The sequence below is a fragment of the Molossus molossus genome, unplaced genomic scaffold (genome assembly GCF_014108415.1).
Source record: "Molossus molossus isolate mMolMol1 unplaced genomic scaffold, mMolMol1.p scaffold_m16_p_6, whole genome shotgun sequence".
Taxonomy (NCBI): domain Eukaryota; kingdom Metazoa; phylum Chordata; class Mammalia; order Chiroptera; family Molossidae; genus Molossus; species Molossus molossus.
In genome coordinates this window covers 27,121,432-27,148,147 of record NW_023425399.1, presented here as the reverse complement: position 1 = coordinate 27,148,147, position 26,716 = coordinate 27,121,432, and the positions used below count along the sequence as shown (strand labels likewise).

The 26,716-nt window shown below is 48.9% G+C and overlaps 2 protein-coding genes across 3 annotated transcripts in view; one reads left to right on the top strand and one right to left on the bottom strand.

Annotated features, from left to right (window-relative positions):
- The first annotated feature begins 1,722 nt into the window (after positions 1–1,722).
- Positions 1,723–5,617, top strand: GFRA4 (GDNF family receptor alpha 4). The gene is made up of 6 exons (XM_036244774.1): positions 1,723–1,777; positions 3,845–4,190; positions 4,272–4,381; positions 4,473–4,607; positions 5,305–5,387; positions 5,537–5,617. The coding sequence occupies exons 1-6, from the start codon at positions 1,723–1,725 to the stop codon at positions 5,615–5,617; spliced, it is 810 nt and encodes a 269-aa protein (XP_036100667.1).
- An 8,339-nt stretch (positions 5,618–13,956) lies between these two features.
- ATRN (attractin) overlaps positions 13,957–26,716 on the bottom strand; it is a 185,008-nt gene continuing 172,248 nt past the window's right edge. The window contains exons 27-29 of one of the 2 annotated variants that reach the window (XM_036244251.1): positions 25,548–25,655; positions 21,075–21,189; positions 13,957–18,379 (exon numbers count right to left, since the gene is read on the bottom strand). In XM_036244251.1, coding sequence (XP_036100144.1) covers positions 18,255–18,379; positions 21,075–21,189; positions 25,548–25,655 — 348 coding nt within the window. In that variant the 3' untranslated portion in view covers positions 13,957–18,254. Of the gene's footprint in view, positions 18,380–21,070; positions 21,190–25,547; positions 25,656–26,716 lie in introns of both variants that reach the window. The other variant, XM_036244252.1, reaches the window with a different exon arrangement.

The window sequence follows — 26,716 nt, the reverse complement described above, 5'->3', positions numbered from 1 at the left end:
CAAGTTACAGAGCCAGCCCAGGTCTCAGGGGTTGGCAAGGTGTTGGCTAGGGTGGGGAGGAGATGACAGGTTTGCAACAGTGACTTTTCTTCCCCAACCTCTTCCTGACATGACCCACCCCCCTGGACTCCTGATGAAGGCCTGCTCACTACTTGAGAGCCCGAAAGTGGGACCATCTTTGCCATTTCTTCTCTACCCTCGTTTAGAGGGTGTCCTTCTCTGGACTTCCAGAGCACCTGGCTTCGCCTTGGTTATAACAGCTGTCATTGGATTCTCCTCCGAAGGCCAGGTGCTAAACCTGGCTCTTAAAAACTACCCCCTCTTGCCCTGGCCGGTTTGGCTCAGTGGTTGGAGCATTGACCTGCAGTCCGGAGAGACCCGGGTTCGGTTCCTGCTAAGGGCATGTAGCTCGGTTGCAGTTTGTCCCCCGGCCCTGGTTGGTCGTGCGGGTGGCAGTCACTCAATGTGTCCCTTTCATGTTGATGTTTCTCTCTCTCTCTCTCTAAAACAAAACAAACCCCCTCTTCTATCCCCCGTTTTATAGGCTCAGTAAGGTGAAGTGACAGGTCTGCCAGCGTGACTCCCGAGGGCCTCGGCCGGGCTCTGAGCCTGGGCTGGCCTTTCCCTAATGAACTTCAGTTGAAGGTGACCCGTTGGAAAGGAGAATGGAACCTCTAGTCCCTAAAGCAGAGGTGGGGGCGGGGAGTGAGGAGCCAAGCAGCACTCTAAGAATACTTGGATTCACTCATGGACTCTTCATACAAGCCCTGTGTTGTTGTTATTCCCCATGTTACAAATGGGGAAACAGGCACAGGAGTGAAAAACCATTGCAGAGGGTGTGAAGAGCGGGGGAATTTTTGCAAGTACGGAGGAGGAAGTCGCCAGCGCGGGCTTGCTGTCATTCTCGCAGCCAAGAGGCTGAATTAGACTGTTTCCTGAAGCCCTGTCCTGTGTTCTTTGTATCTGTGAGATTTTGAGTTTTAGAGATGACTGCATGGAGAGGTTAATGCCACTGAAGTAAGTTTTTATCCCTTACAGTTCCCAAGGAAAGGGGGCAAGCAGGGCCACATGGGGAGTCACCAGGCTTGGGAGGAAAGACGGGGGAGCTACCAGATTGGAGGGAATTAAGGCAATATGACCACTGAGTGCCATGAGGTGTCCTGGATTAAATCTTGGGACAGAAAAAGGACATTAGTGGAAAAGCTGGTCTGTAGTTTATTGTATTGTATTGTACCAATGTCAAGTTCCTAATTTTAACAACTATACTATGATTATGTAAGATGTTAACACGAGGGGAAGCTGTGGAAAAGATATAAAGGAAACACATTTTTGCAACTTTTGTTCAAGTCTAAAATTAGTTAAGAAGAAAAAGTTAAAAATAAAATTATAAAAGAAGGAAAAAAACAATGTTGTTTCATAAAGTCAACAGTTCAGCCCGGGAGAGACAAGGTCTGCTGGGGCGGTGCAGGTGTTGCTGTGGGGAGGAGGGGGCGGTGGGGTCCATCTAGACACACTCAGGCTCTAGATTCAGTGGCTCCTGGATTTACCTGAAGGTGCAGCTTAGGGAGGGGCCTCAGTGGGGGCGGGAGTCATGCAAAGGCTCCTCCCAGCAGCCGGAGGGCTTCTGTCAGCACTCTGCTTCATCCGCTTGGTGGAGCTGGGAAGAAGGCACCTGTCCCATTGGGGTTCAGCCTGGCCCGGTCCTCTCCTCTACAGGCCGCCATGGCCCACTGCTTGCAGCCCTTGCTGCTGCTGCTGCTGCTACAGCTGCTTCTGAGTAAGTGGCTGCCTCTTCCCCAGGACCCCTGAATCCTGGTCTCTCTGTCCCAGATCCTCAGGGACAGGGCAGCAGGTAAGAGGGTAATTCCAGAAAAAGCTGGAAGGCAGGCGGTGGCGCCAGCGAGAGATCTGTGCCTGTGGTACAGGGCACCCAGCAGTCGGCTCTGCAGCGCTCTGCTTGTTCATCCTGCCTCCTGTCTTCGGAGCCATCCCCCTTCCCAAGTACCACCTTGGTACCCCTGCCCCTGGAACTCTGTTTTTCCTCTGTCTCCCCTCTCTCACCTCGCTTACCCTTCCTCCAGCTCTAGCCCTCCACCTTCAGTCTTGGACTGGTTTCTTGCCCTGCATCTTCAGTGTCTCCGTGCCACTCACCTGTTGTTCCATCTGCTCAAACTGTCCCTTCCCCACCTGAAGTATCGTGGAGGGAAGAGTCATTTTACTGGGTGGGATGGGGAGAAAGAAATCAGACAAAGGTTTAAGGCAGAGGAGATTTTGGAGCTGAGACGTACTTTGTTGTTGTTTGTTAATCCTCACCTGAGGATATTTTTCCCATTGATTTTTAGAGAGAGTGGAAGAGAAGGGGAGAGAAAGAGAAAAAGAATCATTGATTGGTTGCCTCCTGCACACACCCTGACGGGCTGGAGATGGAATCTGCAACCCAGGCACGCACCCTTAATTGGGAATCAAACCTGAGACCCTTCGGTGCTTGGGCCAATGTTCTAACCACTGCGCAACACCAGCCAGGGAGAGATGTACTGTTTTGAGGGTGATGATGAGGTAAGGGATGAGGTAAGGGTGCTCCTGGCAGAAGGAGACAGGTATGCAAATGCGCAAAGGTGGAACCAAGACCTTCGGAGACAGACACTATGTGCTGTTGTGTGTGGCTGAGGCCTGGAAACGAGGGGATTTACTGGGAGAGAAGGGCAAAGTTTGGCTGCTGCTCTGTGTCCTGGAGGAGAAGGGGAGGAGAGGAGAGAGGGAGGGCTCACCCCTCTCCTGTAGACCCTCTCCACATACATACCCATTCCAAGTCCTTTGTTTCTGTCCATCCTTCCTGCAGCACGAGGGCACCGAAGCCACTGCAAGAATCACCATGGTCGCCAAAAGAGGTGGCCAGTGCCAGACAGGGGCCCTGCTACAGGCCCCTCCACACATACACAGTAAGATGGGTACAGGGCCAGGCTAGGAACTGTCCTGCCAGAAGTGAGATGCTCCCAGGAGCTCTGAGGACATGGAGGGCAGGGGTAGCCATGTTGACCTAGGTCCTAGGAAGAGAGGCTGCCAAGTCTTAACCTCTGGAGACCCTGCCTTGGTTGGATTTAGATGTGGCCTCCAGAACATCTGCACAGAGTTCACTCTCTGCCCAACCAACCCCTGAAGTGTGACTCTGTTGTGCCAGGTGCACTCTGCCCCCAGCTCTGACCTGTGGCACAGGATAGAGCCCTGTGGCCTGCCATGAGGGACTTCTTTCGGATCCATACCCTAGCAGCCAGGCCCTCCAGTGCCGAGCACTTCTGAGACCCTTCCCCCCCTTTGCCTGGCTGGTGGAGGGTGGAGGAACCAGGAGGAAACGAGTCTGGATGAGACAGCATGGGTTAGACCGGCCAGAAGGGAGCACCAGAAGGGAATGGAGGGGGTAGAATCCAGTGGCAAGGGCAGGGGGAGGCGCAGGTCAGGAAGGTGGGAGAAGCGGAAACCTATGGACCCATTCAAAGGGTCTCCAAGAGGGAGGGGGAGGAGAAGAAAGGAAGAAAGCTCCGCGTGCCAAAGAGAGAGGGCACCCGCAGACCCCTCTTTGAATGGGTGTGGCAGTTCTGGGAGAGGGGTGGTGCCTGGGGAGATGGGTCTGAGCCTCTAGGGGAGCCTCGGTGAGCCCCCTTCATCCCTGATGTGTTGCAGGAATCACCAGGGTCCGCCGCCGCGGACGGAAGGCAGTTCACACCTTCAGGCCACACTCTGCCCGCCTCGGCTTTTGAGCATGCCCCGTCTTAGGGGTAAGAGTCGGGGGTGAAGTGTGCCTGTGGACCCACAGAGACTGACTGCAGTCTGCCCGCCCCTCCACCAGGGTCTCCGAGCTCCGCCGCACGGAACCGATGCGTGGACGCCGCCGAGGCGTGTACGGCGGACGCGCAGTGTCAGCGGCTACGCACAGAGTACGTGGGGCACTGCCTGGGCCGAACCGCGTCCGGGGATTGCCCCCGCGCCCGCTGCCGCCGCGCCCTGCGCCGCTTCTTCGCCCGCGGATCGCCCGCGCTCACCCACGCGTTGCTATTCTGCTCGTGCGTCGACCCCGTGTGCGCCGAGCGCCGGCGCCAGACCTTCGTGCCCGCCTGCGCCTTCTCCGGGCCCGGCCCGGCTCCGCCCTCCTGCCTCGGGCCCTTAGACGCCTGCGAGCACAGCGGGGTCTGCAGGTGCGGGCGGGGCGGGGCAAGGCGGGGCGGGGCGGGGCGAGGCCTCCGATTCGCCATGTGCTTTCCCACCGCCCCGCGCAGGCCCCGCCTTCTGGCCTTCCAGGCCTCCTGCGCGCCCGCCCCCAGCGCCCCCGACGGCTGCCCGCCCGACCAGGCCTCCCGCTGCCTGCGCGCCTACGCGGGCCTCGTGGGTACGCGATGCCGGGGTCCGGGCCGGGCTGGGCTCTGCCGGGCTTCCTCCACCTGGGTGGGTCGATGACTCCGCTCTCGGGGTCCCCGCAGGCACCACACTCACCCCCAACTACGTGGACAACGCGAGCGCGCGCGTGGCGCCCTGGTGCGACTGCGGAGCCAGCGGGAATCGACGGGAGGAGTGCGAAGCTTTCCGGGAGCTGTTTACGGGGAACCGCTGCTTGGGTGAGGGGCCGAGGCAGGGCGGCGGGACTACAGCTGGCCCGTACTGTCCCCTACCGAGCCGCCTGAGGCGCGGGAGCCTATTTAGAGTTGAGGAAACAGGCTTTTTGTGGCAGTCAAGTAGGCCCAGTTCTCCCTCTCCTGTCGTCCTGCCCCTTAGGGAATCTGCGCTCAGCTGTGTCTGGAGACCAGGTGACCGACCAGGTAGATTCCTAGGGGTGTGTGGGCTGGCGCCCCTGCGGGCGGCAGAGGACCTGGAATGGAACCAGCCGAAATTCAGCCACTTCCGAGGCAGTTCTGCCTTCGAGGCGCTGCCAACTCCTCCCAGCGACAGTCTGGCCTTCTGGGTCTGAATAGCTTGGTGGTTCCCTGCCCAACCTGAGAGTTAGGGGCCTGAGTTTGAAGCCCTCCTCTAAGCTATTTTGTGTCCATCTGTAAAATGAGGGTGATACTTGTCACTCTCCCCAGTGAGGATGGAAGACCCCAAGGTTTGTAAGGCACTCCTACCACAGTTGTCCTTTGTTATTCCTCACCCTGTACCTTCCATCCCGGAAGCCAGTCCTTGCAGACATTCTGTGTTCCCATCCTTTCCTAGACGAGGCCACGAAGGATGCCAGAGGTCTCTCAATTTGTCCCAGAGGAGCTGGCCCCTGTGCTAGGGTTTCCCAGCCAAGCTCACCCTGGATCCCTCCTTCTATAGATGGTGCCATACAGGCCTTTGACAGCGGGCAGTCCCCAGTTCTGCAGGACCATCCAGACTCCCATCAGCACAGCCTCCTGCAGGTAGGTACAGGTATGGGATGGTGAGCTGGCACCCCCTGAACTGCTTCTTCCATCCTTCCATGCCAGTTGGGCCTAGATGGATGGGGGTGGACGCACAGAGCAGAGCCAGGCTTCTGCCTCAATCTCACACTCTGCTCCCTCCCCGTAAGGTGTCCTCTGCAGATGGGCCCCTGAAGGGGTGCTCCCTGCTCTCCATGCTCCCTGTCCTGGCTCTCCAGCCTCTACTCTGACTAGGACAGCAGATCTTGAACAGCACAGCCAACTAGCCCACCCTGCCTGAGGTACACAGCTACCCCTGTGGCCTACTGCCCCACTGGAAAGGAACTGATGTACCTCCTATGCTGGCCCCAGTGCTCTTGCTCTGCTTCCCTTTGCGGGTCTGGACATTCTGTATGCCTGTCCCCTGGAGTGAGGCATAGAGGCTGCAGGCCTGATCGCAAAGCCCATGGTTTCCTTTTCAGTAGGTTTCTTGGTTGTAGGTCTCTTTCTCCACAGACCTTGGCACAGTTGGGGTTTCCCACATGGTAGGCATGGGAGGGGGTCACCTGTGCAGCTGAGGCCTTACCAGGGCCCCAGATAACCTAGAGAAGGTCAGAGACCATCTAAACTCCCAGAATTATAGATTTTATCAGCCCCATCCCCAAAGCAGATCATGCCTTAAGGAGTACATCTGAACATACTTGTTACACTGCAACTTTTCAAGGCACCCTCCCAGTTAGGCACCACCCATGATCATAATCACCTGTGCCCCCATGACAAACGCTGGCAGTGCTTCCTGTCCATGATCTGTTGCTTTGTGGGTACCAACTGGAGTAGGTGAGAATCCAGTCCCCTGCATTGCACTGGCCATAAGTCTACCTTCCCCATGGTTTAACCCAGCACTGGGAATAGCATCCGCAGCTCAATAAATCCATGTGCACTGAGACTGGCCTTGCTTTCATGTGATCTGTGTTCTGGGACCCATGGTTAGCTACGGGGTGTGTTTCTGTTGGCCTGTGTGACCTCGATGGTCTCAGAACCCCCTGAGCTCTGTCTCCTCACCTATAGATGCTGAACCGAATCAAATATCAGATCCTAGTGGCAGGGATTTGGGTTGCTTTCATCTATTTTTTTCCTTCTCTGCTAGTACTCAGATAAAGTAACTGCATCTCCCAGCCTCCCTTGCAGCTAGGGGTGGTCATGCGACATAGCTCTGACCAATGAGTGGAATTCACAGATGAGGCTTCCAGGAGAGCTCTAAACAGGAATAGACTTGCTGACTGGCCCCTTGAGACTCTGGCCTCACTCTCCCCTCTTCTTTTTTTTAATTATAAAAACATTTTTTTTCTTTATGGATTTTAGAGAGAGAGAGAGGAAGTGAGAGGGAGAGAGAGATAGAAACATCGATGAGAGAGAATATCGACTAGCCGCCTCCTGCATGCCCCCTCTGGGGATCAGGCCCACAACCTGGGCATGTGTCCTGACTGGGAATCGAACTGGCGACCTCTTGGTACATGGGTCGACACTCAACCACTGAGCCACACTGGCCGGACTCCCCTCTTCTTGCTTAGAGCACAGTGGCAATGCCTGGGGAACTGGGCACCATCTTGAAAATTGAGCCACTGCTCCAGTTCCAGTTCCAGTCCGCTTCCCTCTGGGCTCGTTAGTGCCTGAGAAAAATGACACCTCTAATTTGTTTAAGGCAGCAGGCATCTGTTATTTGCAGTCAAACACAGGTCTTGATTGATACATTCCCACCTCTGAGGTGCCTGGGAGCCCGGGATCACCTACCGTCCTCACTCAGGGGAGCTCCGCCTCAGTGCTCACAGAGTCAGCCCTGACAGACACTTGAAAGAAGGGTTGATGGGGGTTTCGTTTTTCATTCCTGCATATTCTACCTGCTTCTGTCCATGTGGAGAGTCAGATTCTTTCCTGGAGCTGAGGAAAATTTATCATAAAGGTTTTTGTGAACACTCATGTGTGTGGCCACTGTGCACCCAGCAAATGCTAAGGGTGTTGTGTTAAATTTCATTTCTGCAAAGGAGTTTGGGGAGGAGAGGGAAGAACAACAGGGACCAGGTACTAAGCCTCCTGCCCTCTTCCTTTGTCCTCAAAATCTCGGAGACTCCTGATCAGCCAAGGGATCCCTGGTCTCCAGGCTGCCCTTCTCACCCCTGGTTGAGGTTTGTCAGGGCCGTGAAGCCAGTGGAAGTGGAGGCTGTGGTCCTTGCTCAGAGACCACTCTCCCCAGTGCTACCCATCCCCACGCTGCTGGAAATGTTGGCTGTGAACGTAGCTCACAGCTGCCCCGTTCTCTAGAAGAAATGCCTGTAAAGTTATACTCTGCTGCCTGGCACTGACTGCAGCCAATGACTGGCTGAAGTTGGGGGGCACAGAGGCCTAGCCTGCCTGCCTCAGGGGGTACAGTTCTGTGTGCCAATCGTGCTCCAGAGCTTCATGCTTGATCCCAGCTGAGGCCACATCTTAGTTTAGCTCTATCCTCTGCCCACTCCTGCCTCCTTCCCTTAGGAGGTTCCCCTGAGGGTAATCCCTTCAATAAATCCGGGCCTGAGAATTCCTATCTTGGGCCCAGTTTCTGGAGAACATGACCTAAGATACAGGTTAGGTACAGACCACACCAAAGCCCAAGCTTGGCGCTGTCCTGACCAGAAAAAAAGCCACCAGGTCTGAGACTGTACATAGCAACTCATACTAAACCCACAGACACCCTGTGAGGCAGCTGTCAGCCAGCCTCCCAGCTTCAACCAGTATTCTTCTGATTGAAACCAATCACAAATCCAACTGGCCTGGGCATGCGACCCAGCTGTCCGAGCTTCGGGCTCAGCTGTCTCCAGGGGTGCAAATGATGCTGTCCCTGCTGGGCTGTGCGTGGCTTCCACCGCAGGGCAGGTAAGAATGCCATCAGCAGCCCCTAATCTCCCATCTCTCCTTGTAGCATTCTCAGCAGAGAAAGGCCCCTCTCTCTCCCAGCATCTGTGGGACCCTGGTGGTCCCAGCATGGGTTCTAAGCCCCTTCCAGGGGCCTGGGGAGTGACTCAGCACACTGAGATCCCATGGAATGGGAAGGCAGTTTTCCAGTGGATAAAAGGAGGGGTACTGGGCAAAGTGAGAGTCCAACCTTTCCTCACTTGATGAAGATGAAGGACTGTTCTCTGCCACCTACATCTGCATGGGAGGGGACACCTGTGAGTGGGCGGGGAGATGCGGTAGGCACGTGTGTGTGGAGCTGTTGGGAGCAGGGTGGGGCAGTGAGAGCATCACCAAGCTCTGCTCACCGTGATTGCATGGTGGCCCAAACACAGAATTAAATACCTGCTAAATGCCCTGGCCGGTTTGGCTCAGCGGTTGGAACATTGGCCTGCGGACCAGGTTCGGTTCCCGCTAGGGGCACGTACCAAAAAATAAATAAAAATAAACAAAATAAATATCTGCTAAAAAACTTGCCTTATATGAGAATGTGGTAAACTCTCTTTCTCCATGTTTCACTCAGATAATTGGAGTAAAACATAGGCATATACCTTTCAAAGGTTGGAAGAGAAAAGTGAGCAGAACCTAGCTGAAAACTACACAGGTGTCCCATGGTGGCAGGCTGTCTTCCTTCAGTACTTCTCTCCAAGCAAACTCAGGTTTAACCAAACGGCGCCTCTTGAACATCAATGTGCAACGGAAAAGGGCCTTCCTTACTGGGTGCAAGGGGAAAATGAAAGGTCCCAGGGCCCTGGCTCTGTTTTCCCCACAGTGAACATTTAGTGTGGGCGGACTGAGGCTGTCTGGGGCACGGAGGGCTGAGGTGTTTCAGTCTGCAGAAGCCACCGTCTTGCCTCTCCTGAGCCAGTCGACTTTCTGAGGGTTTTGTTGATGTAATGAGCTGAACGGTGGCTACAAAGATATGTCCACATCCTCAGCTGTGGAATGTGAATGTTACCTTGTATGTTGGCAAAAGAGTGAATGTTACCTTATATGGCAAAAGATTTGATTAAATCACGGACCTTGAGAGGAGGCACTTATCCTGGATTACCCGCCTAGGCCCTACGTGAGTCACAGGCATCCTTCCGAGAGGCAGAGGGAGCTGAGACAGGCAGAGATGGGGGTGATGCCGCCACAAGCCATGGAATGTTGGCAGCCACCAGAAGCTAGAAGAGGCCAGGATGAACCCTCCCCTAGAGCCTGTGGAGGGAGCACCGCCCTGCCACACCATGATCCCAGACTTCTGGGACTGTGAGAATGTCTGTCTGTTGTTTCAAGTCAGCAAGTTTGGGTATTTCATCATCGCAGCCCCAGAAAATTAATAGAGTTGTCTAAGGTTGTGAGAGTCTGGTTTCTGTCCCTTCTACCTTAAAAGGTCCTGGCTCATACATGGTGTTAAGTCTGGCCAAACACCTCAAGGCTGAGTCCAGCTGTGGCCCCCACAATCGGGAAGGGGTCCTGCCAAGCTTGTCTACATCTGGGTGTCAGCCTCTGTGTCCTATTGCAGTCACTCTGGTGCACGCTGGGAGACTGTGGTCCTGGCCCTGGCCTCATCCTGTGACTGGGTCTCTGTTAGCTGTTGTCAACATTGAGCCTCTGGCAGGCAGGTGGCTGGGGGCAGGGAGTGAGGCAGCAAGGCAGGTGCTGGAAGCTTCTGTTGATTTATTGGTGGAAACTTCATGGCTCATGAATGCCCATTCTGGCTTGGAGCCTGATGTCTAAGGCACAAGGTTGATGTGGAAACTGCTCACTGCCCACCACCCTACCCTTCCCCTCCCCACCTGAGAGAGGCTAGGCCAATCTCACAGAACCAGCTCATTTTTACAGAAGTGTGGACATTGGCAGTGAAATTTCCAGAGGAGGAGGAGGACAGGGGCTCTGCAGGGCTTCAGGAGACATCCCCCACCCAGACAGAAAGTCTGGCACGCTGTGAGAGGAGGCAGAGACATGGCCTACCCGGTGGGCTGCAGGTCCGGAAAGGCCCAAGCTGAAGGATGTCTTGGGAAACTCTTCGGCCAAGGACATGTCACCCCACAGTCCAAGATAGAAGATGCTGAGAGGAAAATTAAGATGAGTACACGCACAGCAGAACAAAATACACAAATACAAACTTACAAACTGAGTCCTCAAGGGACTGGGGTTGAGCAAATGAGGGAAGGCCCACAGGGTGTGAAGGGGCCTGGCTGCAGGGCCAGCCCTGCTCCTTGTGCAACATGCTTCATACACTGGGATCATCTGCCCCGAGTTGGGAACACAAGATGGAAGAGAATTCTTTCCAGGCATGTTATACAGCCAGTAATGCAGGCTGCAAGGTGTGTCTGCTCAGATGCAGCCCACACAGGAATGTGGGCTGGGGACTCAGTTACCAGGAATGACATTGCTGTTGGTGACAGAATTTTCCAAAAGGATGACCAGATCTCGGTAAAGTTATAAAGAAAATGAAATTTGTCTTCCCTTGATTTACATAATGGTTGCAGTCCTGGAAAACTGTCTGTGTATTAAACCAGCTCTCAAATACTCTGTGTTTATAAAAGGGTTGAATTATACACAGAAATAATTAGGAACCAGTTTTCTCACATATACAAATATCCAGCAAGATGTTTGAAAATCAAGTGGAATGTGCCCTGGCCGGTTTGGCTCAGCAGTTAGAGTGTCGGCCTGCGGTCCGGAGAGACCCGGGTTTGGTTCCTGCTAAGGGCATGTACCTCGGTTGCAGTTTGTCCCCGGCCCTGGTTGGTCGTGCGGGTGGCAGCCACTCGATGTGTCCCTTCACGTCAATGTTTCTCTCTCTCTCTCTCTCTCTCTCTCTCTCCCTCCCTCCCACTCTATCTGTACAAAAAATGGAAAAATATCCTCGAGTGAGGATAAAAAAAAAAAAAAAAATCAAGTGGAATGTGGGTCAACTCCTGGTTGGGGAGACAGTCATGCATGCGACAGGATGACCACCTTCTGGCCCATTCACTAAATCGCAGCAATAATGCAAATCACCTCCACCTGCACTGGTGGAGTCTCGTGCTGGTTGAAAACTACTGCCCCACAGGACCTGCCGACCCCAACTCCTACCTCTGCTGCTGCAGCCCTCTTCGCTTTTGCCCACCACTTTGTTTCTGCTGCCACCTCCTGGCCTCCGTGCCAGCCCCCTCCTCCCTTCAGTTCTCTGCTTAGCTGTCACATCAGAACAGCCCCCCTCAGCACCATGTAAGATAGCAGTACCCCCAGCACTTTCAACCAACCCTATCTTTACTTTTCTTCACAGAACTTACCACCTGACAGTGTACTCCACGAGGAAAGAGACTGGTGTGTGTTTTGTTCCCCGTGGAATCCCTGATCCCTACATAATGCTGTGCCAGGCAGGACACCCTCTGACCCACCTGTACAGAAAGGACGAGCATGGCAGACACACAGCAATCACTGGCCTGTGGGGATTTTTAAACTCTGCTAGGCCCTGCCGTGGGGTGGGGGGCCCCATCGGAGGTGGCCCAGGGTGCGCGCTCCTCAGACACAGCTTTCACTGCCGTCTCCTGCCTGCAACTGGTTCTAATTGTTTCCTCAATAGTCCCAGGGTTGTTTTCATTTCTAAAGGTTAGGCTAATGGTTTCTCTGGCAACACAATTCCCTCAAAAACATACACTTTTTATTTTCAGTGCAGGTCCAGTGTCAGTGATGACACCCCTGGTTCTCTCCTGGACACAGTTCTGGAGTTGACTTTATTGCTTTGCTTCCTTATCCACATGCCTCTCTGAGATGACGACCTTGGCCTTGAAGCTGTGAGGCTCCAGGGGGAGACCACATCCATCCTTGATTCTCACCTGGAAGCAGAGTCACTAAATGTCACCAGGTCTTTGTTGCTCACAGGTACCTCTTACTGTTTGGAGACTAGAAGCAAGACTAGTTGGCTTTTCCAATACTCCAAGACTCTGGATGATTTCAGGATTCTTCACCCCTTTCCCTTCTGCTTTGTAACTAATTCTGGAACTCAACTCTTTCTTGTGATGCCGAAAGCAGCCAGTAACAACCAACATATACTGTATTCTGTTTTTCCACCTTCGTCCCTTGAGCTAAAAATTCAAGATCACAAGTCCTTTGCTTTCCAAGTGATCAAACGTGACAGCCTTACCAGGTGGTTTGCCACTGTCTGGTGGTCCCCAGCCGTTCTGCCTGCTGCATCTGTGTGCCTGCCACCTGGCCTCTAAGCCAATGCCACGTTTTAAGTTTTGATTACAGCTGCCTTCCACTTTAGGGGACCAATTTCTGTATCAGTGACAGAAAAACTACCTGTTGCAATAAAGCCTCAAATCAGTGGGTCAGGGGAGTGAAAGTTTGCTTTTCAATGATGCAAAGACCAGCACACAGCTTGCCACCCAGGTGGCCTGCCCCTAAAGGGTGACTCAGTGACCCACTTCCCCCAACATCTTCAACACCTGACCCCTCACTTCTTCCAACACTTCTTTCAATTTATGGCACCAACCTAACTGCTAAGGAGTTGGGAGATGATGCTGTTGACCTGGGCATCCAAAGGCAAAATGTAACAGGTTTGAACACACAGCAGTCTGCCACAATACTACGCAAGCACAGGTTTTTATCCTGTCAGGAACACTTGACGGCTCCCAGAGCCCTCCCCAGAGAGTTTCAAGGTCTTCCCCAACCTTGTAGCAGCCACCAGTCCAATGGTTTTCCTCCCTGGCCCAGGCCCAAGTTTGGTTGGGCACCTCTAGCTCCCTTCCCCACAGCCGGCTTGGGCCTTGTGTCTTGCCAACCCTCCCCTGTATGAACCATCTTTCCTTGCGCTTCCTCCAATGTTCTCAACTGTCATGGTGCTCAATCTCATCCTTCTGGGCTTTTGCGCTCTGCACCATGGCACTGACATGCAGTCCTGACCTCATTCTGAGCACAGGAGCTGCATACAGTGTGGTGGGCATGCAGAAAGCCTGCAGACAAGTCTCTGTGAATGGACATATAAGTTCATCAAAAATTCAAGACCAGCCCTGCCGGTTTGGCTCAGCGGTTAGAGCGTCAGCCTGTGGTCCAGAGAAACCTGGGTTCAGTTCCCGCTAGGGGCATGTACCTTGGTTGCAGTTGTGTGGGTGGCAACCACTAGATGTGTCCCTTTCACATCAATGTTTCTCTCTCTTTCCCCCTTCCCCTCTATCTGAACAAAAAATGTCCTCGGGTAAGGATAAAAAAAAAAAATTCAAGACTAGTGACCATGCTGGGCCATGGGCACGAGCCCTATCAGCACACCTGAGAGTCAGGAAGTCCGGAAAACTTAGACATTCAGGAGCCCAGGAGAAGAAGTGCTGGGAGCCCAGGGGACTGGCAGGCACAGCGTCTGAGCGGACGGCTCCGCACACGTCTCGTCGCTTCAAGCACACGGTATAGTGGGGACATTAGGCAGTTTCCCCAGAGGTGTCTGAGGTGCCCACCCTGCTGGCTTTACACCTTTACCTTCGACTGCCAAGTGCCTCCTCTGAGGCAGTCTGGAATTTGGGAATCATTTTACATTTTTTCCCTTAAGGCTCTAATGACCAAATTGTTAAAATAAGTGAAAAAAACAAAATCAAAATTAAAGACTCAGAACAAAACCCCACATTTTTACCAGAGCTACTTTTATTTCAGAAGAAAGTTTGTAGTACAGTATTTACTTTTGTTTATATACAAGTTCTTCACATTTGTGTTTAAAATGCACAGACCTCCCTTAATTCTCTTGTTCCTGCTTAAATTAGCTGTTATTTTACAATACAAAAAATACCAAAAAATTGCAGTCCTAAATGTATGTATAATACCCACAATCCCCAGCAATGAAATAGTTTACAATACTTACTCCATATTTACATGAGTGCAATAGATGCTAAATTATACATATTAACAAACTAAGCTTGAATCCAAACAAACAAAACGTAAATAACTATAGAACAAAACATTTCCAGAGCCAGAATTAGTTCAATGAAACAGGCTTCACTAGTGTTTAGAATGTTTTGTGCACAAATTCAGTTACTGGAAATCGCTTCCATTATTGTCTTTAAAAGAGAAGGCCTTGGTTTCCGCCTCCTCTCCAGATCATTTCCCTGCAGGCAAGGGTGTTTATTAGTTTGAACCACTCAAGGGAAATGTCTCCTGGCAGGCCTATCTACAAACCATCACCATGATTTCTGAAGTGGAGTTTGGTAAGCTGGGTAAACATTTCAGACTGGGAGCTGGTACACAGCCAAAGGCAGACCCGGGGTCTGTTCTCAGGATGGCCAATTCTCACAGAAGCCACAAGGAAAGATCTCCTGGGACAATGTGTTTGGGAGCTGGATTCTGTTGTAATTCTGGAGCTGCTTTTTTTCATCTCGGTCACTGCCCTAGTGTTAGCTTAGGTTGTTTGTAAGTGTGTAGTGATTATTTGTGGAATGAATGAAACTGAAGGATTAAAGGTGTTCAGGACGAGGGCACCATCACTCAAGGAAGTGAATCACTCCCATCCCACCCAAATACATTCCATTAAGTTGAAGGAGTAAGATTTGCACTGAAGGTAAAATGTCCTTTTCTGACAGTGCCCTGGTCCTTCTGTTTGCCCCAGATCTTCCGGTGTGTCTCCACTCCCGCACCCCTGGCCTCACCCAGGTATTCCCAGGTTTCCCTTTTGCTGCCAGTCTTCTGTCCAGAGCTGCTTTTCTTCTGGGATAGCTCAGGGGAGTGAGTTGCCTTCTCTCCACACCTCCTCCCACCTTTTGGAGGTGATCCCCAGAGGGAAGCACAGACTTCTCCCTAAACTGTGCGCAGAGAGGTGGGTAGGAGAGGGCGGGAGGCCAGGGGGTGTGCAGTTCTCCATGGGAAACAGGAGCTATGAATCAACAAACTAGCCACCCCACCCCACATCCAGTTTCCAGTATAGTAAACTATGATCCTGGGAAATGATCATTAAAAATTTAGACAAAACTAGAACAAAATGCAGCCTGGAAACACCCTTTTTGGAAAATCTGATTTCTACAGGTATAATCTTTGAACTTAAAGACTTCGAGAAACATGTCTTAGGATGAGACTGGCTGTCCCTGGCCACCCACAACACCAAGAGGACGGCAGACAGGTTCACGATGCACTTGCAGAGCCCACACTAGCAACAGAAAGATCCCTGCTCCCTTCAAGCCTCCTGCTGTTTAAGTGAACGCGCTGCCAGTTTTCTCTTGTGTGCTGACAGATAATTCAGGTGTTAAGGGTTATCCAGTTGGTACCAGATGCATTTGAACACATTGGCATGATGGGGGGCCCTCCCTGGCTTTTGTTATCGATGCTTCAGGGCCTAACAAGAGGAATTCTCTGAACTTGGATATCCAGTATATGGCACAAAAACATATTAGGTGAAACTGAGATGCCGTTACATTTAATAAAAATACATTTAAATATTTTTCTGTTTTATGTACACTCCGAATGTCTGAACATTCCGGACACTACTGTATAGTTATGTACAAGTGCAATATCAATGTTGTCATGACTACTTTAGTTTATTTACAGGCTCTCACGTGACATGCAGGCATCTCTGAGGTTCCAGGTGACACCCTCTCGGTAACCGGCTCTAAGTCAAGTGCCCTCTCTCCTGCCATTCCCCTCTCCTGGCCCGAGCCTGGAGGAAGCCATCTGCTATGGGCTGCAAAGGAGAAGCAGGTGGATTCAGCTGTTTCTCCACTGTTGGAGCAGAATTAAACTTCATTTGCTCCTTTCTTCCTTTCTAAAACTAAATATTATCCTTTAGGAAAATAAAAAATAACCAGGTGGCTGTGGGACACGGTGCATGTTATTTCAAGGCATGGTCTACAGTGAGGAAGAGACTTCTTTGGCCAAGGGAAAATGAGTTCCTTAGAACAAACAAGGATTTCCTTTGTGGCAGGATCCTCTCCAGGGCCTCCCTCTTGGCCATGAGGCCTGTGGTAATCACAGAGGTGAAGGGCCAGTCTATGGCAAGCTCACTGGAGGTGTCGTGACCTGGAACAGGGATGTGGGGAGCTTGTGGAGATCTTTTCTAGAACCATCTGTTCTTTTACAGTGATGTGAAAACACAGCTTTTTGAGAGGTGAGTCTCAAAGTAGAGGTGTTTTGTGCACCAAACAGTATTTTATGGTTCAATTTCTCTGAAAACATCTTTCCAGACAATTCTTCATGGAAGTGGGGTCGGTCAGTACTGGGGAAAAGATAATACTCCTTCTCTAGGCACTGCATTTAAAGGTGAAATGCCGCAGTTTTTGCTTTTTCTGAGTATTTATTTCTCCAAATTCACAAACTTGAGCATTGTTGTCTAGAGGTCCATCCCCAGGTTTTGAAGCAAAAGAGAGGTCTTGGGAGGCTGCTGCATAATGCCAGAGTACAGAGCACCATAGACGGACAACACGATGTCCAGGCAGTGCCCTGGGAGGAAAGCTGGACTGCCCACCCCACTTGAATTTGGTCACTTCCCATTTGGCACAGTTTTCTCTTCTTGTCCATTTTTTTCCATGTGCTTTTCATCCTTTTAGTGTTGACTGCCCTCCCCACAGCCACTATCTGGGTCTGAGGAGGAGGAGTTCTAAGAGCCCAGCCCTCCTCCAGGCTTTGGGCAGGTTCTGCTCACAGTGGGAGACTGTCCCTGTCCTGTCCTGTGTGTGATTCCACCGCAGCCTGCGATGGCCCACAGCTTGGAGCAGGCGAAGGAACAGAGTCGCTCTTTGATCCAGGTGCTGTCATGCTCTTCTGCTCAAAGGAGACATGTAACAGGAGTGAGTCCTTTCTTCTGTGTCGCCCTGGCAGCAGGAGGCCAGAAAAGCTGAAGCAAACATCAGGCTTAGAGTGACTTGGAGGCAGGGTGACACATGGGGATCACACTTAGTGTCCTTTTTGACAACAATACAAGCAGGAGCTTTTACAGTTAGGTGATTTCCGCTTCCTTCTCAGTCCTTGCTGCTGGGATAAAGGTTGCTTGGGGTGAGAATTCTTTCCTGGCTGCAAAGTACATTTTAGAAAAAAAGCAGATTGCCAATGGTAGCTATTTAAATTTTATAAGAATGTAGGAATGCAATTATGTAAAAACTTAGGCTTACTAACTTTCCAATTGCTAGATCTATTTAAAGTCTAGGCACTTAGTGTGTGTGTGTGTGTGTGTGTGTGTGTGTGTGTGAGAGAGAGAGAGAGAGAGAGAGAGAGAGAGAGGGAGAGAGGAAGAGAGAGAGAGAGGAATTTCAAATGGATTAAGACTAAAGTAATCAAGTAGCTATAGAAAACTAATTATAATACTAGTTTACATTCTAAGTAACACTGCCGACCTTGACATTTAAAATAGCTCCTTTCTATTTCAGTTTAATATGATTCAAAAGAGATGGACCATTATTAGTTCTCAACTAGAAAAAAAGCTTCTCCCTGGAAGAGAGGTATCTGCCTAAAACGTGCAAAGATTAATTGCACATCTTTTTAAAAAGATAGCAGGCTTCAGATGAAAAGAAGTCCATTCACCTGACCAGTTTTGAAAAGACCTTGTTCCAGAACGACTGATGACACATGTTTACTTGTAAACACTACATCTTTGTTTTTTGCACAGTTGAGACAGTCCCAAGACCAGTTTTCCACAAGTAAACCTGAGTATCATTCCTAGGTCTCTCACTGGCTCCACATCAGCCTCCTCCAGCAACATGTGGATCACCCCAGGACCTGTAAGTAAATCAATTATTTCCTATGCAAAAATAAAAAGTTAGATGCTGGAGCACAGATGGGAGAAACTGTCAAAGAAAGCTTGTGAACATGCAGATGAGTCGATGTTTCCAGGTGGAGGGTTCCAGTTTTCTGCCCTGCTCCGCTCCGCACAGTGTCTCCTGCCTGCTCCCTCCCTGCAGACAGCTCTAGCACACCACACCTCGCCACACTTCGCTCACTCACGGAGAGTCCCTGGCCCCAGCATCAAATGCAGGTCCCAGGCTGCGCAGGGGGCTGCTGCTTCCGGTTTCTCACGACTCCTGACTTCTCTTTGTACACTATTGGCATCTGCTGAGAGATGTCCACCAGGGCGCTGGCTACTGCGAGACCTTGGGAGAACCCACAGAGGGAACACATGTTAATGAGCAGCTTGCTTTTATATTTTAAAATAATTTTAAAATTTCTGTTTACATTCCCATGGTGCAATAAATAAAGCACTCTGACCCTCCCTCCACCTCTCCCCTCTCCAGCTGAGACACTGCTTTCATTAGTTTGCATATATTGTTTCAGGGTTTAGTTGTGCAAATACAAATACATATTCTTTGCCCCTCCCAATTTACACAAAAGGTATAGCTTGCTTTTCAGATCAATACAGCCAAGTGTTCTGCCTGGTGGTGGGAGCATTTTTTTTTTTATCCTCATCCGAGGACATTTTTCCATTTTTTGTTCAGATAGAGTGGGAGGGAAAGAGAGGAAGAGAGAGAGAGAGAGAAACAACGTCATGAAAGGGACACATCGAGCAGCTGCCTCCCACACGACCCAACCAGGGCCGGGGGACAAACTGCAATCGAGGTACGTGCCCTTAGAGGGAACCGAACCCGGGTCTCTCTGGACCGCAGGCCAACACTCTAACTGCTGAGCTAAACCAGCCAGAGTGGGAGCATTTAAGTAGGATTGCAGGCATACTTGAAGCACTAAATTTCTGCTGCCTGCCTCCAAAGGGACACCAGGAAAAAGCAGCACTCTTCACAATGTAATTCAGATTCATTCCACATTGCCCAGCCAGCACTAGTGATTTTTTATATCTATACCATGATACGGGTTAGGACAGACTCTGGAATAAACAAGGTTCTTTAACCTCCCTGTGCCTCCGTTTCCCCATTTGTAACATGGGGAATAACAACAACACAGGGCTTGTATGAAGAGTCCATGAGTGAATCCAAGTATTCTTAGAGTGCTGCTTGGCTCCTCACTCCCCGCCCCCACCTCTGCTTTAGGGACTAGAGGTTCCATTCTCCTTTCCAACTGGTCACCTTCAACTGAAGTTCATTAGGGAAAGGCCAGCCCAGGCTCAGAGCCCGGCCGAGGCCCTCGGGAGTCACGCTGGCAGACCTGTCACTTCACCTTACTGAGCCTATAAAACGGGGGATAGAGGAGGGGTTAGTTTTTAAGAGCCAGGTTTAGCACCTGGCCTTCGGAGGAGAATCCAATGACAGCTGTTATAACCAAGGCGAAGCCAGGTGCTCTGGAAGTCCAGAGAAGGACACCCTCTAAACGAGGGTAGAGAAGAAATGGCAAAGATGGTCCCACTTTCGGGCTCTCAAGTAGTGAGCAGGCCTTCATCAGGAGTCCAGGGGGGTGGGTCATGTCAGGAAGAGGTTGGGGAAGAAAAGGTCACTGTTGCAAGCCTGTCATCTCCTCCCCACCCTAGCCAACACCTTGCCATCAGGGAGAACCGGCTAACGTGGTGGCAGAAGACTGCCCCAGAGTCTGCAGGTCAATAGGTCATCCTGCACTCAACACAGACAAGGGATGAAACTTACAGGAATCCCTAGGGGAGGGTGAATCAAGCTGTTTCCCTACAGAGTGAAGGCAGTGCATCCTGGCCGGCTGTACCCAAAAGCCTCCCCTTGTAAGACACCTTAGACACAGACCCCCTGAAAGCTGAGCTGGAGGCTCTTCGGGTCACCCTCGGGGCCATGGGGCTCAGAGCCTGGGCGAGGATTCTGGGTCACACTTTCCTCACAGACACAAGGCTTTTTTTTTGGAGAGGCAACCCTGATCCCAAGAATCGTCTCAATTGAAAGTTGTATTTATATTTTCAGAGGCATCTCTCCAAAGTAGTCGATGATTTATCAAGATATTTCAAAATTGTACTCCATCTTTCCTTCATGTTCAACAATAAGACAATGTTTATCTAAATTATGATTCATGTATCTGATGGAACAGTGTAAAAGAGATTGGTAAATTATTACGTAGTAAGCTGTAAAACTGTTTATGAAAAGTTATATAAAAAATAATAAAAATAAGAGTGATACAAACATTTCAACTAAATTATTGGCAAAGGTTGGAAAGGAAACAGAATAGTGAAAATTAATGGGTGTTAGATAGCAGAACTGAGTAAATTTTCAAAAATTTCCTTTAAGTTGTTATAATTGCTCTTTGTGCCTTACATTTTAAACAGAGTGAAAAAAAACCCTGGCCGGGCAGCTCAGGTGGTTACAACATCATCAGATATGCAAAGTTTGTGGGTTCAATCCCTGGTCAGGGCACACATAAGAAGCAACCAATGTGCATAAAAATAAGTAGAACAAATGGATGTTTCTCTCTCTAAAATCAGTCAATAAAAAATGTTTAAACACAGTGAAAAAGCAAGTGAAATACCAGCTTGAGACCCACCAGCTTGGAGGAGCTGGCTGGAAGCCACGCGAGCAGGTAGGGTGGCAGGAACTAGTGACGTGAGGAGGCAGAACGCCTACATTTAGGGGCAGCGCAAGGAGAGAGAGGAAGGAGCAGCAGAGCCAGAGAAGGCCAGACACCCTGCAGGCAGAGGAAGGTGTGCTGCGAAGCATCGATATCACGGGGAAGCTGAGGAAGCTGGTGCAGTGAGGGGAGCTCTGGACTTTCCCCAGGGAAGGAACGGTGCCCTCAGGAAAGACAGTGAAGGAAATCCAGTGACAATGGAGTTGCCACTGAATCCTCACAACGACATGAGGCAGGAACTATTAAATGTCACTTTTATACCCAAGGATCCTTCCCAGGTCTAAAATGTAAACTGTGTCACTGACCCTTTCCTTTACTCACCCGACTGCCCGGGAGGAGGGATTCCACCAAGGCCTCGAGGGAGCCTCACAAACACAGAGAGGACAGCAGCTTTGTTGCCAAAACATGGCTCCAGGGCAATGGGTTTAGGAACAGTCTGGTGGAAGAAAACAAATAATTAGCTAAAGTGGTGTTTCTCAGGCTTTAACCGTGTGGCCTTCAGAGGCAATTTTGTAAAGATGCCCTCTGTACTAGTTTCTATTGCTGTGTAACAAATTACACATTTATTTGCTTAAAACAACACATCTATCATTTCAGTCTTATAGTCAGAAGTCCAGATGAGCTCTGTAGGATTCTATGCTTAGGGATAGAGGACTATTCATGTTTTCCATCATTTTGAAAAATTCTTAGCTCTTCTCTCACAAGTCTCAGCTCTTATCTTCACAAGGGGCAAGTCAAGTATCCCAAGGCTCTGGGGAAGAATCTGCTTCAAAACTCATTCAGGCTGTTGGGAGAACCCACTTCCTTGCAGCTGTAGGCCTGAGGTCCTCACTTCCTTGCTAGAGGTCAGCCAGGGGCCACTCTCTTCTCTTAAGAGTCCACCTGCATCCCTGCTCATATGGTATCTTCAGCTTCAACCAGCGATGCCACATCAAGTCCCTACCACGCTTCCTCTTGTGCCACCAGCCAGAGAAAACTCTCCCCATATCTTAAGGTCAATCATCTTGGGGCTTTTATTACTTCTGCAAAATTCCTTCATAGCAATACTTAGAGTTTGACTAACCATGAGACAGGAATCTTGGGGGCCATCTTTAGAATCCTGTCCACCATACTCCCAAATATGTCAGCAATCTCTTCGGTTTGGTTTAAGAAAATAATTTCCAGAACCACCCTGGCTGTGGCACCGGGAAATAACTGAATGGGTGAATTGGCAGAAGTAATGAAACCAGTTATGAGCAACTACAATAATACAGGTGAGAGATGACAGTGGCCTAGACCAAGGTGGTATAACAGTGGTGGAAGGGTGCACAGAGGTCAGGAAATATTTTTGAAGATAAACCCAGAAAGATTTGCTGACAGACTGACTATCCAATAAGAATGAGAGTAAGAATGAGTCAAGGATGATTCCACAATTCTGGCCTGAGCAACGAGGAGATGGAGGTGATATATACTAAGTGCAGGAAGGTATGCCAGAGGAGCAGGTGTGGGAAACACTATACACAGCTCAGTTTCAGATGTGTTCAATCTGAGATACCTGTTAAGACATCCGAGTGTGAATACCGAGTGAGCAATCTGATATACGAGTTGGAGGTTCATGGGAGAGACGTGAGGGGAAAGCACCCGGTGTTTATCCACGATGGGTAAGATCACCGCTATGATCTGATGTCTGTGTACTCCCAACGTTCATATGTTAAATTGTAATGCCCAATGTGATGGTGTTTGGAGGTGGGGACTTGAGACCATAAGGGCAGAGCTATCATTAATAAAATTAGTACCCTTAGCAAGAGCTCCCGCATCCCTTCCACCATGTAAAGGTTTCAGCTAGAAGGCGCCATCTAGGACCCAGAAAACGGGCTCTCAGAAGTCAGTGAACCTTCCAACACCTTGATCTTGGACTTCCAGCCTCCAGAACTGTGAGAAATAAATTTCTGTTTTTTGTAACACCCAGTTTCTGGCATTTGGTAATAGCAGCCGAAACAGACTAAGACAATTACCAAAGGAATAGGTGTAAAAGATGCAAGAGGAGGCCCGGAGCCTGAGCCTGATGTGCACCGCTGTTAGAAGGTGCTGGGGAGATGAAGAGGTTGAGCAAAGAACACTGAGCAAGAATAGCCACAGGGCGAGTGTGTGGCGTCCTGAAAGGAAAGAGTGTTCTAAGGATTAACCACTAGGTTATATGCTGCTAACACATGACATGAGGTCTTGTTCAGTATTTTAGGTTTCATCTTGTAAAACTGAAACTCTGTACCCATTGAAAAATAATTCCCCATTTCCTTCTCCCACCCCAGCCCTGGACAACTACCATTCTACTTTCTGTCTCTATGAATTTGACTCCTTGAGGTACTTCATACAAATGAAATCATACAGTATTTGTCTTTATGTGATTGGCTTATTTCAATTAGCATAATGTCCTCAAGGTTCACCTATGCTGCAGCCTGTGTCAGAATTTCTTTTATTTTTAAGGCTGAGTAATACTCCACTGCATGTCTATAACCTGCTCTACTTATGTATTAATCTGTCAAAGGACATTTGGGTTACTTTTTTTTTTTATCCTCACCCAAGGACATTTTTGCATTTATCTTCAGACAGAGTGGGAAGGAGAGAGGGAGAAAGAGAGAGAAAAACATCGATGTGAGAGAGAGACATCGACTGGCTGCCATCCACACAACCCCATGGGGCCGGGGACAAACTGCAACTGAGGTATGTGTTCTTAGCGAGAACCGAACCCTGGACTCTCTGGTCCGTGGGCCGACACTCTAACCGCTGAGCCAAACCAGCCAGGGCTACTTTTATCTTTTAACTAACTGTGAATAATGCTTCTATGAACAGGGGTATGCAAATATCTCTCTGAGACCCTGCTTTCTATTCTTCTGGGTATATACTGAGAAGTAGAATTGCTGGATCATATGACAATTCTTTTTTTTTTTTTTTTTTTTTTATAAAAAGACCCAATACTGTTTTTGTTTTTCTTTTATACTCACCCAAAGATATATTTAAAAAAATTTTTTTTTTCTTTATTGATTTTTAGAGAGAGGAAGGGAGAGGGAGAGAAAGATAGAAATATCCATGAGAGAGAACATCCACTGGCCGCCTCTCACATGCCCTCCACTGTGGATCGGGCCCACAACCTGGGCATGTGCCCTGATTGGGAATCGAACCAGTGACCTCCTAGTGCATGGGTTGACATTCAACCACTGAGCCACACTGGCCGGGCCGGAGGATATTTTCCTATTTATCTTCAGAGAGAGAGAGAGGGAGGGAGGAGGAGAGAGAACCATCAACATGAGTGGGACAAATCGACTGGTTGCCTCCTGCACAACCCCAACCAGGGCCAGGGACAAACCACAACCAAGGTACATGCCCTTGACAGGAATCGAACCTGCGACTTCTGTTCATCTGCGGGCTGACACTCCAACTGCTGCGCCAAACCAGCCAGGGCGACCCAATATTGTTTTTACAGTGGTGGCATCATTTTTGCATTCCCTCTAACGGTGCACAAGGGTTCCCATTTCTCCACACTATAGTCATCTTTTTTTGCTCTGGCTGATTTTAAGATGTTCATCTTTGGAGTTCTACAGTTCCACTGATAAATCCAACTGTCTTTTTCTTTCTCTCCTGCCTCCCCTTTGTTTTCTTTCCTTAATCCTGCCTGTGATATGTTTTGCTTCTGAAATCAGTACATTCATGACTTCTATCAGTTCTGGAAAATGCTGTCATTATCTCTTTGAATACTGTCTCTCCTCCATTCATTTGTTCTGGGACTCTGATAACATACATGTTAGATCTCATTCTATCCTCCACATTCTTATTATCTGTCATATTTTCCACCTCGTCTCTATTCTGCATTCTGTATAATTTCTTCAGATTCATCTTCCAGTGGAAAAGCTTTCTCACTTGTGTTTGATATGCTGTTTAGCACGTAAACTGAATTATTTAAAAAATATCTACTACTACATTTTCCATGTCTAACAGTTCCCTTCGGTTGTTTTTCAGATCTGCTTGGCCATTCTTGACTCTCATGGCTTCTTTATCTTTATGATTCCATCTTTTATTTCTTTAAACATTTCATACTTAGCTATATTATATTCTTTAGATATCAAGTCTAACATCTGAAGTCCTGTCTAAATCCACCATCTGTTGTTTCTGCTGACTTGTATGCATGAAGGTGTGTCTCTCTTGTCTTTGTGAATCACTTTAGGTTCTGGTTTTGGTTTATGGCTTGTTCTTTCTTAGAGAAGGAGAAGGAGAGTGGTCCCTGAAAATATTACCTACTTCCTTTGAGATCAGTAAAGTTTTAATAAATATTTTCTATTCAGGATATATAGCTGTTTCCCCAAAGTATCTGAAATATCTCATCATTTTGTTAAAACAGAAAGTCTCATTACATTCCTCATCATTTGTGTGTGTGTGTGTGTGGGGGGGGGTTCCAGAAATATTTACTTTCCACAGAATTCATAGTGAATTATGATTCTGTCCCTTTAAAAAATATCACTAAATACTTATAAAGAACGATGGTTCAATTGAGCTTTTTTCAAGTTTTAAAGTATTATGCCATAGAATATCAAGCAAATCATTTATATTTTAGAATTCCCTGAACATGAGACTGCTTAGTGACGACTCAGACTGGAAAATGAAAGCAAACATGACAACTTTGGTCTGCTGGCTTATTGTGAAAAAGAAAGAGGAAAACATAAGAGGCAACAGAGTAAGTTTCTTTTTCTCTTAGGTTTCTCCGACTCAGAAGCATGAGTTTTAACAAATTAAGATATAGGCACTTTGTAGCCACATTCTCACCTTTATTGTTCCCCCAATAAGATCAGGAGGCTCTTCATCTGTTTCCAAGGCAACATTTACAGAGGCAAAGGGACGACTGGCCATCTGCTGCATCTCTCGAAGAAGTTGCTGATGAGTAAGTAATACAGCAAGCATTAATGCAACAAGTACTGAGGGGATTTTATAGAGAATACTACATTATTAAAAACATCTCACCCTTCCTGATTCAAACAAATCAAATCCAAAATATTTTAAAAACAGTTTGGGAAAGTTGGACAGGGACCAAGTACTAGATAACATTAGGAATTATTAAATCTTGTTGGATGTGGTAACAGTATCGTTATTATATAAAAGAAAAAATCCTTATCTGTTAGAGATATATACTTTAGTAAGGCTATAATGCCATGATGCTGGCTTGTTAAATACATAAAATTAATGATCTAGCCCTATGTCCTCATATTTTTATTACTAGATTAAAGCCAGGCTTTCTTTTTCCAGCTGAAACTTGAACCAAGTATTTACACAGCAACAAAAACCTGTCCCTCGTTGCATAGTAGATAGGAACTGAAAAAATTCTTTATTCAGAGAGGTGGTGTAAGCTAAAAACATAAACAAGCGTGAAGTTTTGCAGAATTAGAGCGGCAAGCAGGCACTCTGGATTTAGGGAGGCTTGGAGGTGAATCCCTGCTCCATTGCTCTCCAGTTATGTGACCCTAAAAAAGGTGTTTCAAGTCTCTGGGCTTCAGTTCCTTCCTCTCTGAAATGTGTTTTTAATCTCGTAAGTGTGCCATTTGCATCAAATGAGATACTTTACCTAGCACAGTGTCTAGCACATGGTGTATTATTAAGGATATTAGCAATCTGGCCATGTTGTTGAAGCTTTGAGGTCATGTCATGGAAGATAACCAGGCCTTACTTCAAACCAGCCATTGGAACTATTGTATGAGATTGAGAATCTTGGGCTGGATAGACTGAGATAGAATGGATAGGTTGAGATTCATGGCTTTGTTTGTTTGTTTGTTTATTTATTTTTATTCTCACCCGAGGACATTTTTCCATTTTTTGTTCAGGTAGAGTGGGAGGGAGAGAGAGGAAGAGAGATAGAGAGAAACATCAACGTGAAAAGGACACATCGAGGGGCTGCCACCCGCACGACCAACCTGGGCCAGGGACAAACTGCAACTGAGGTA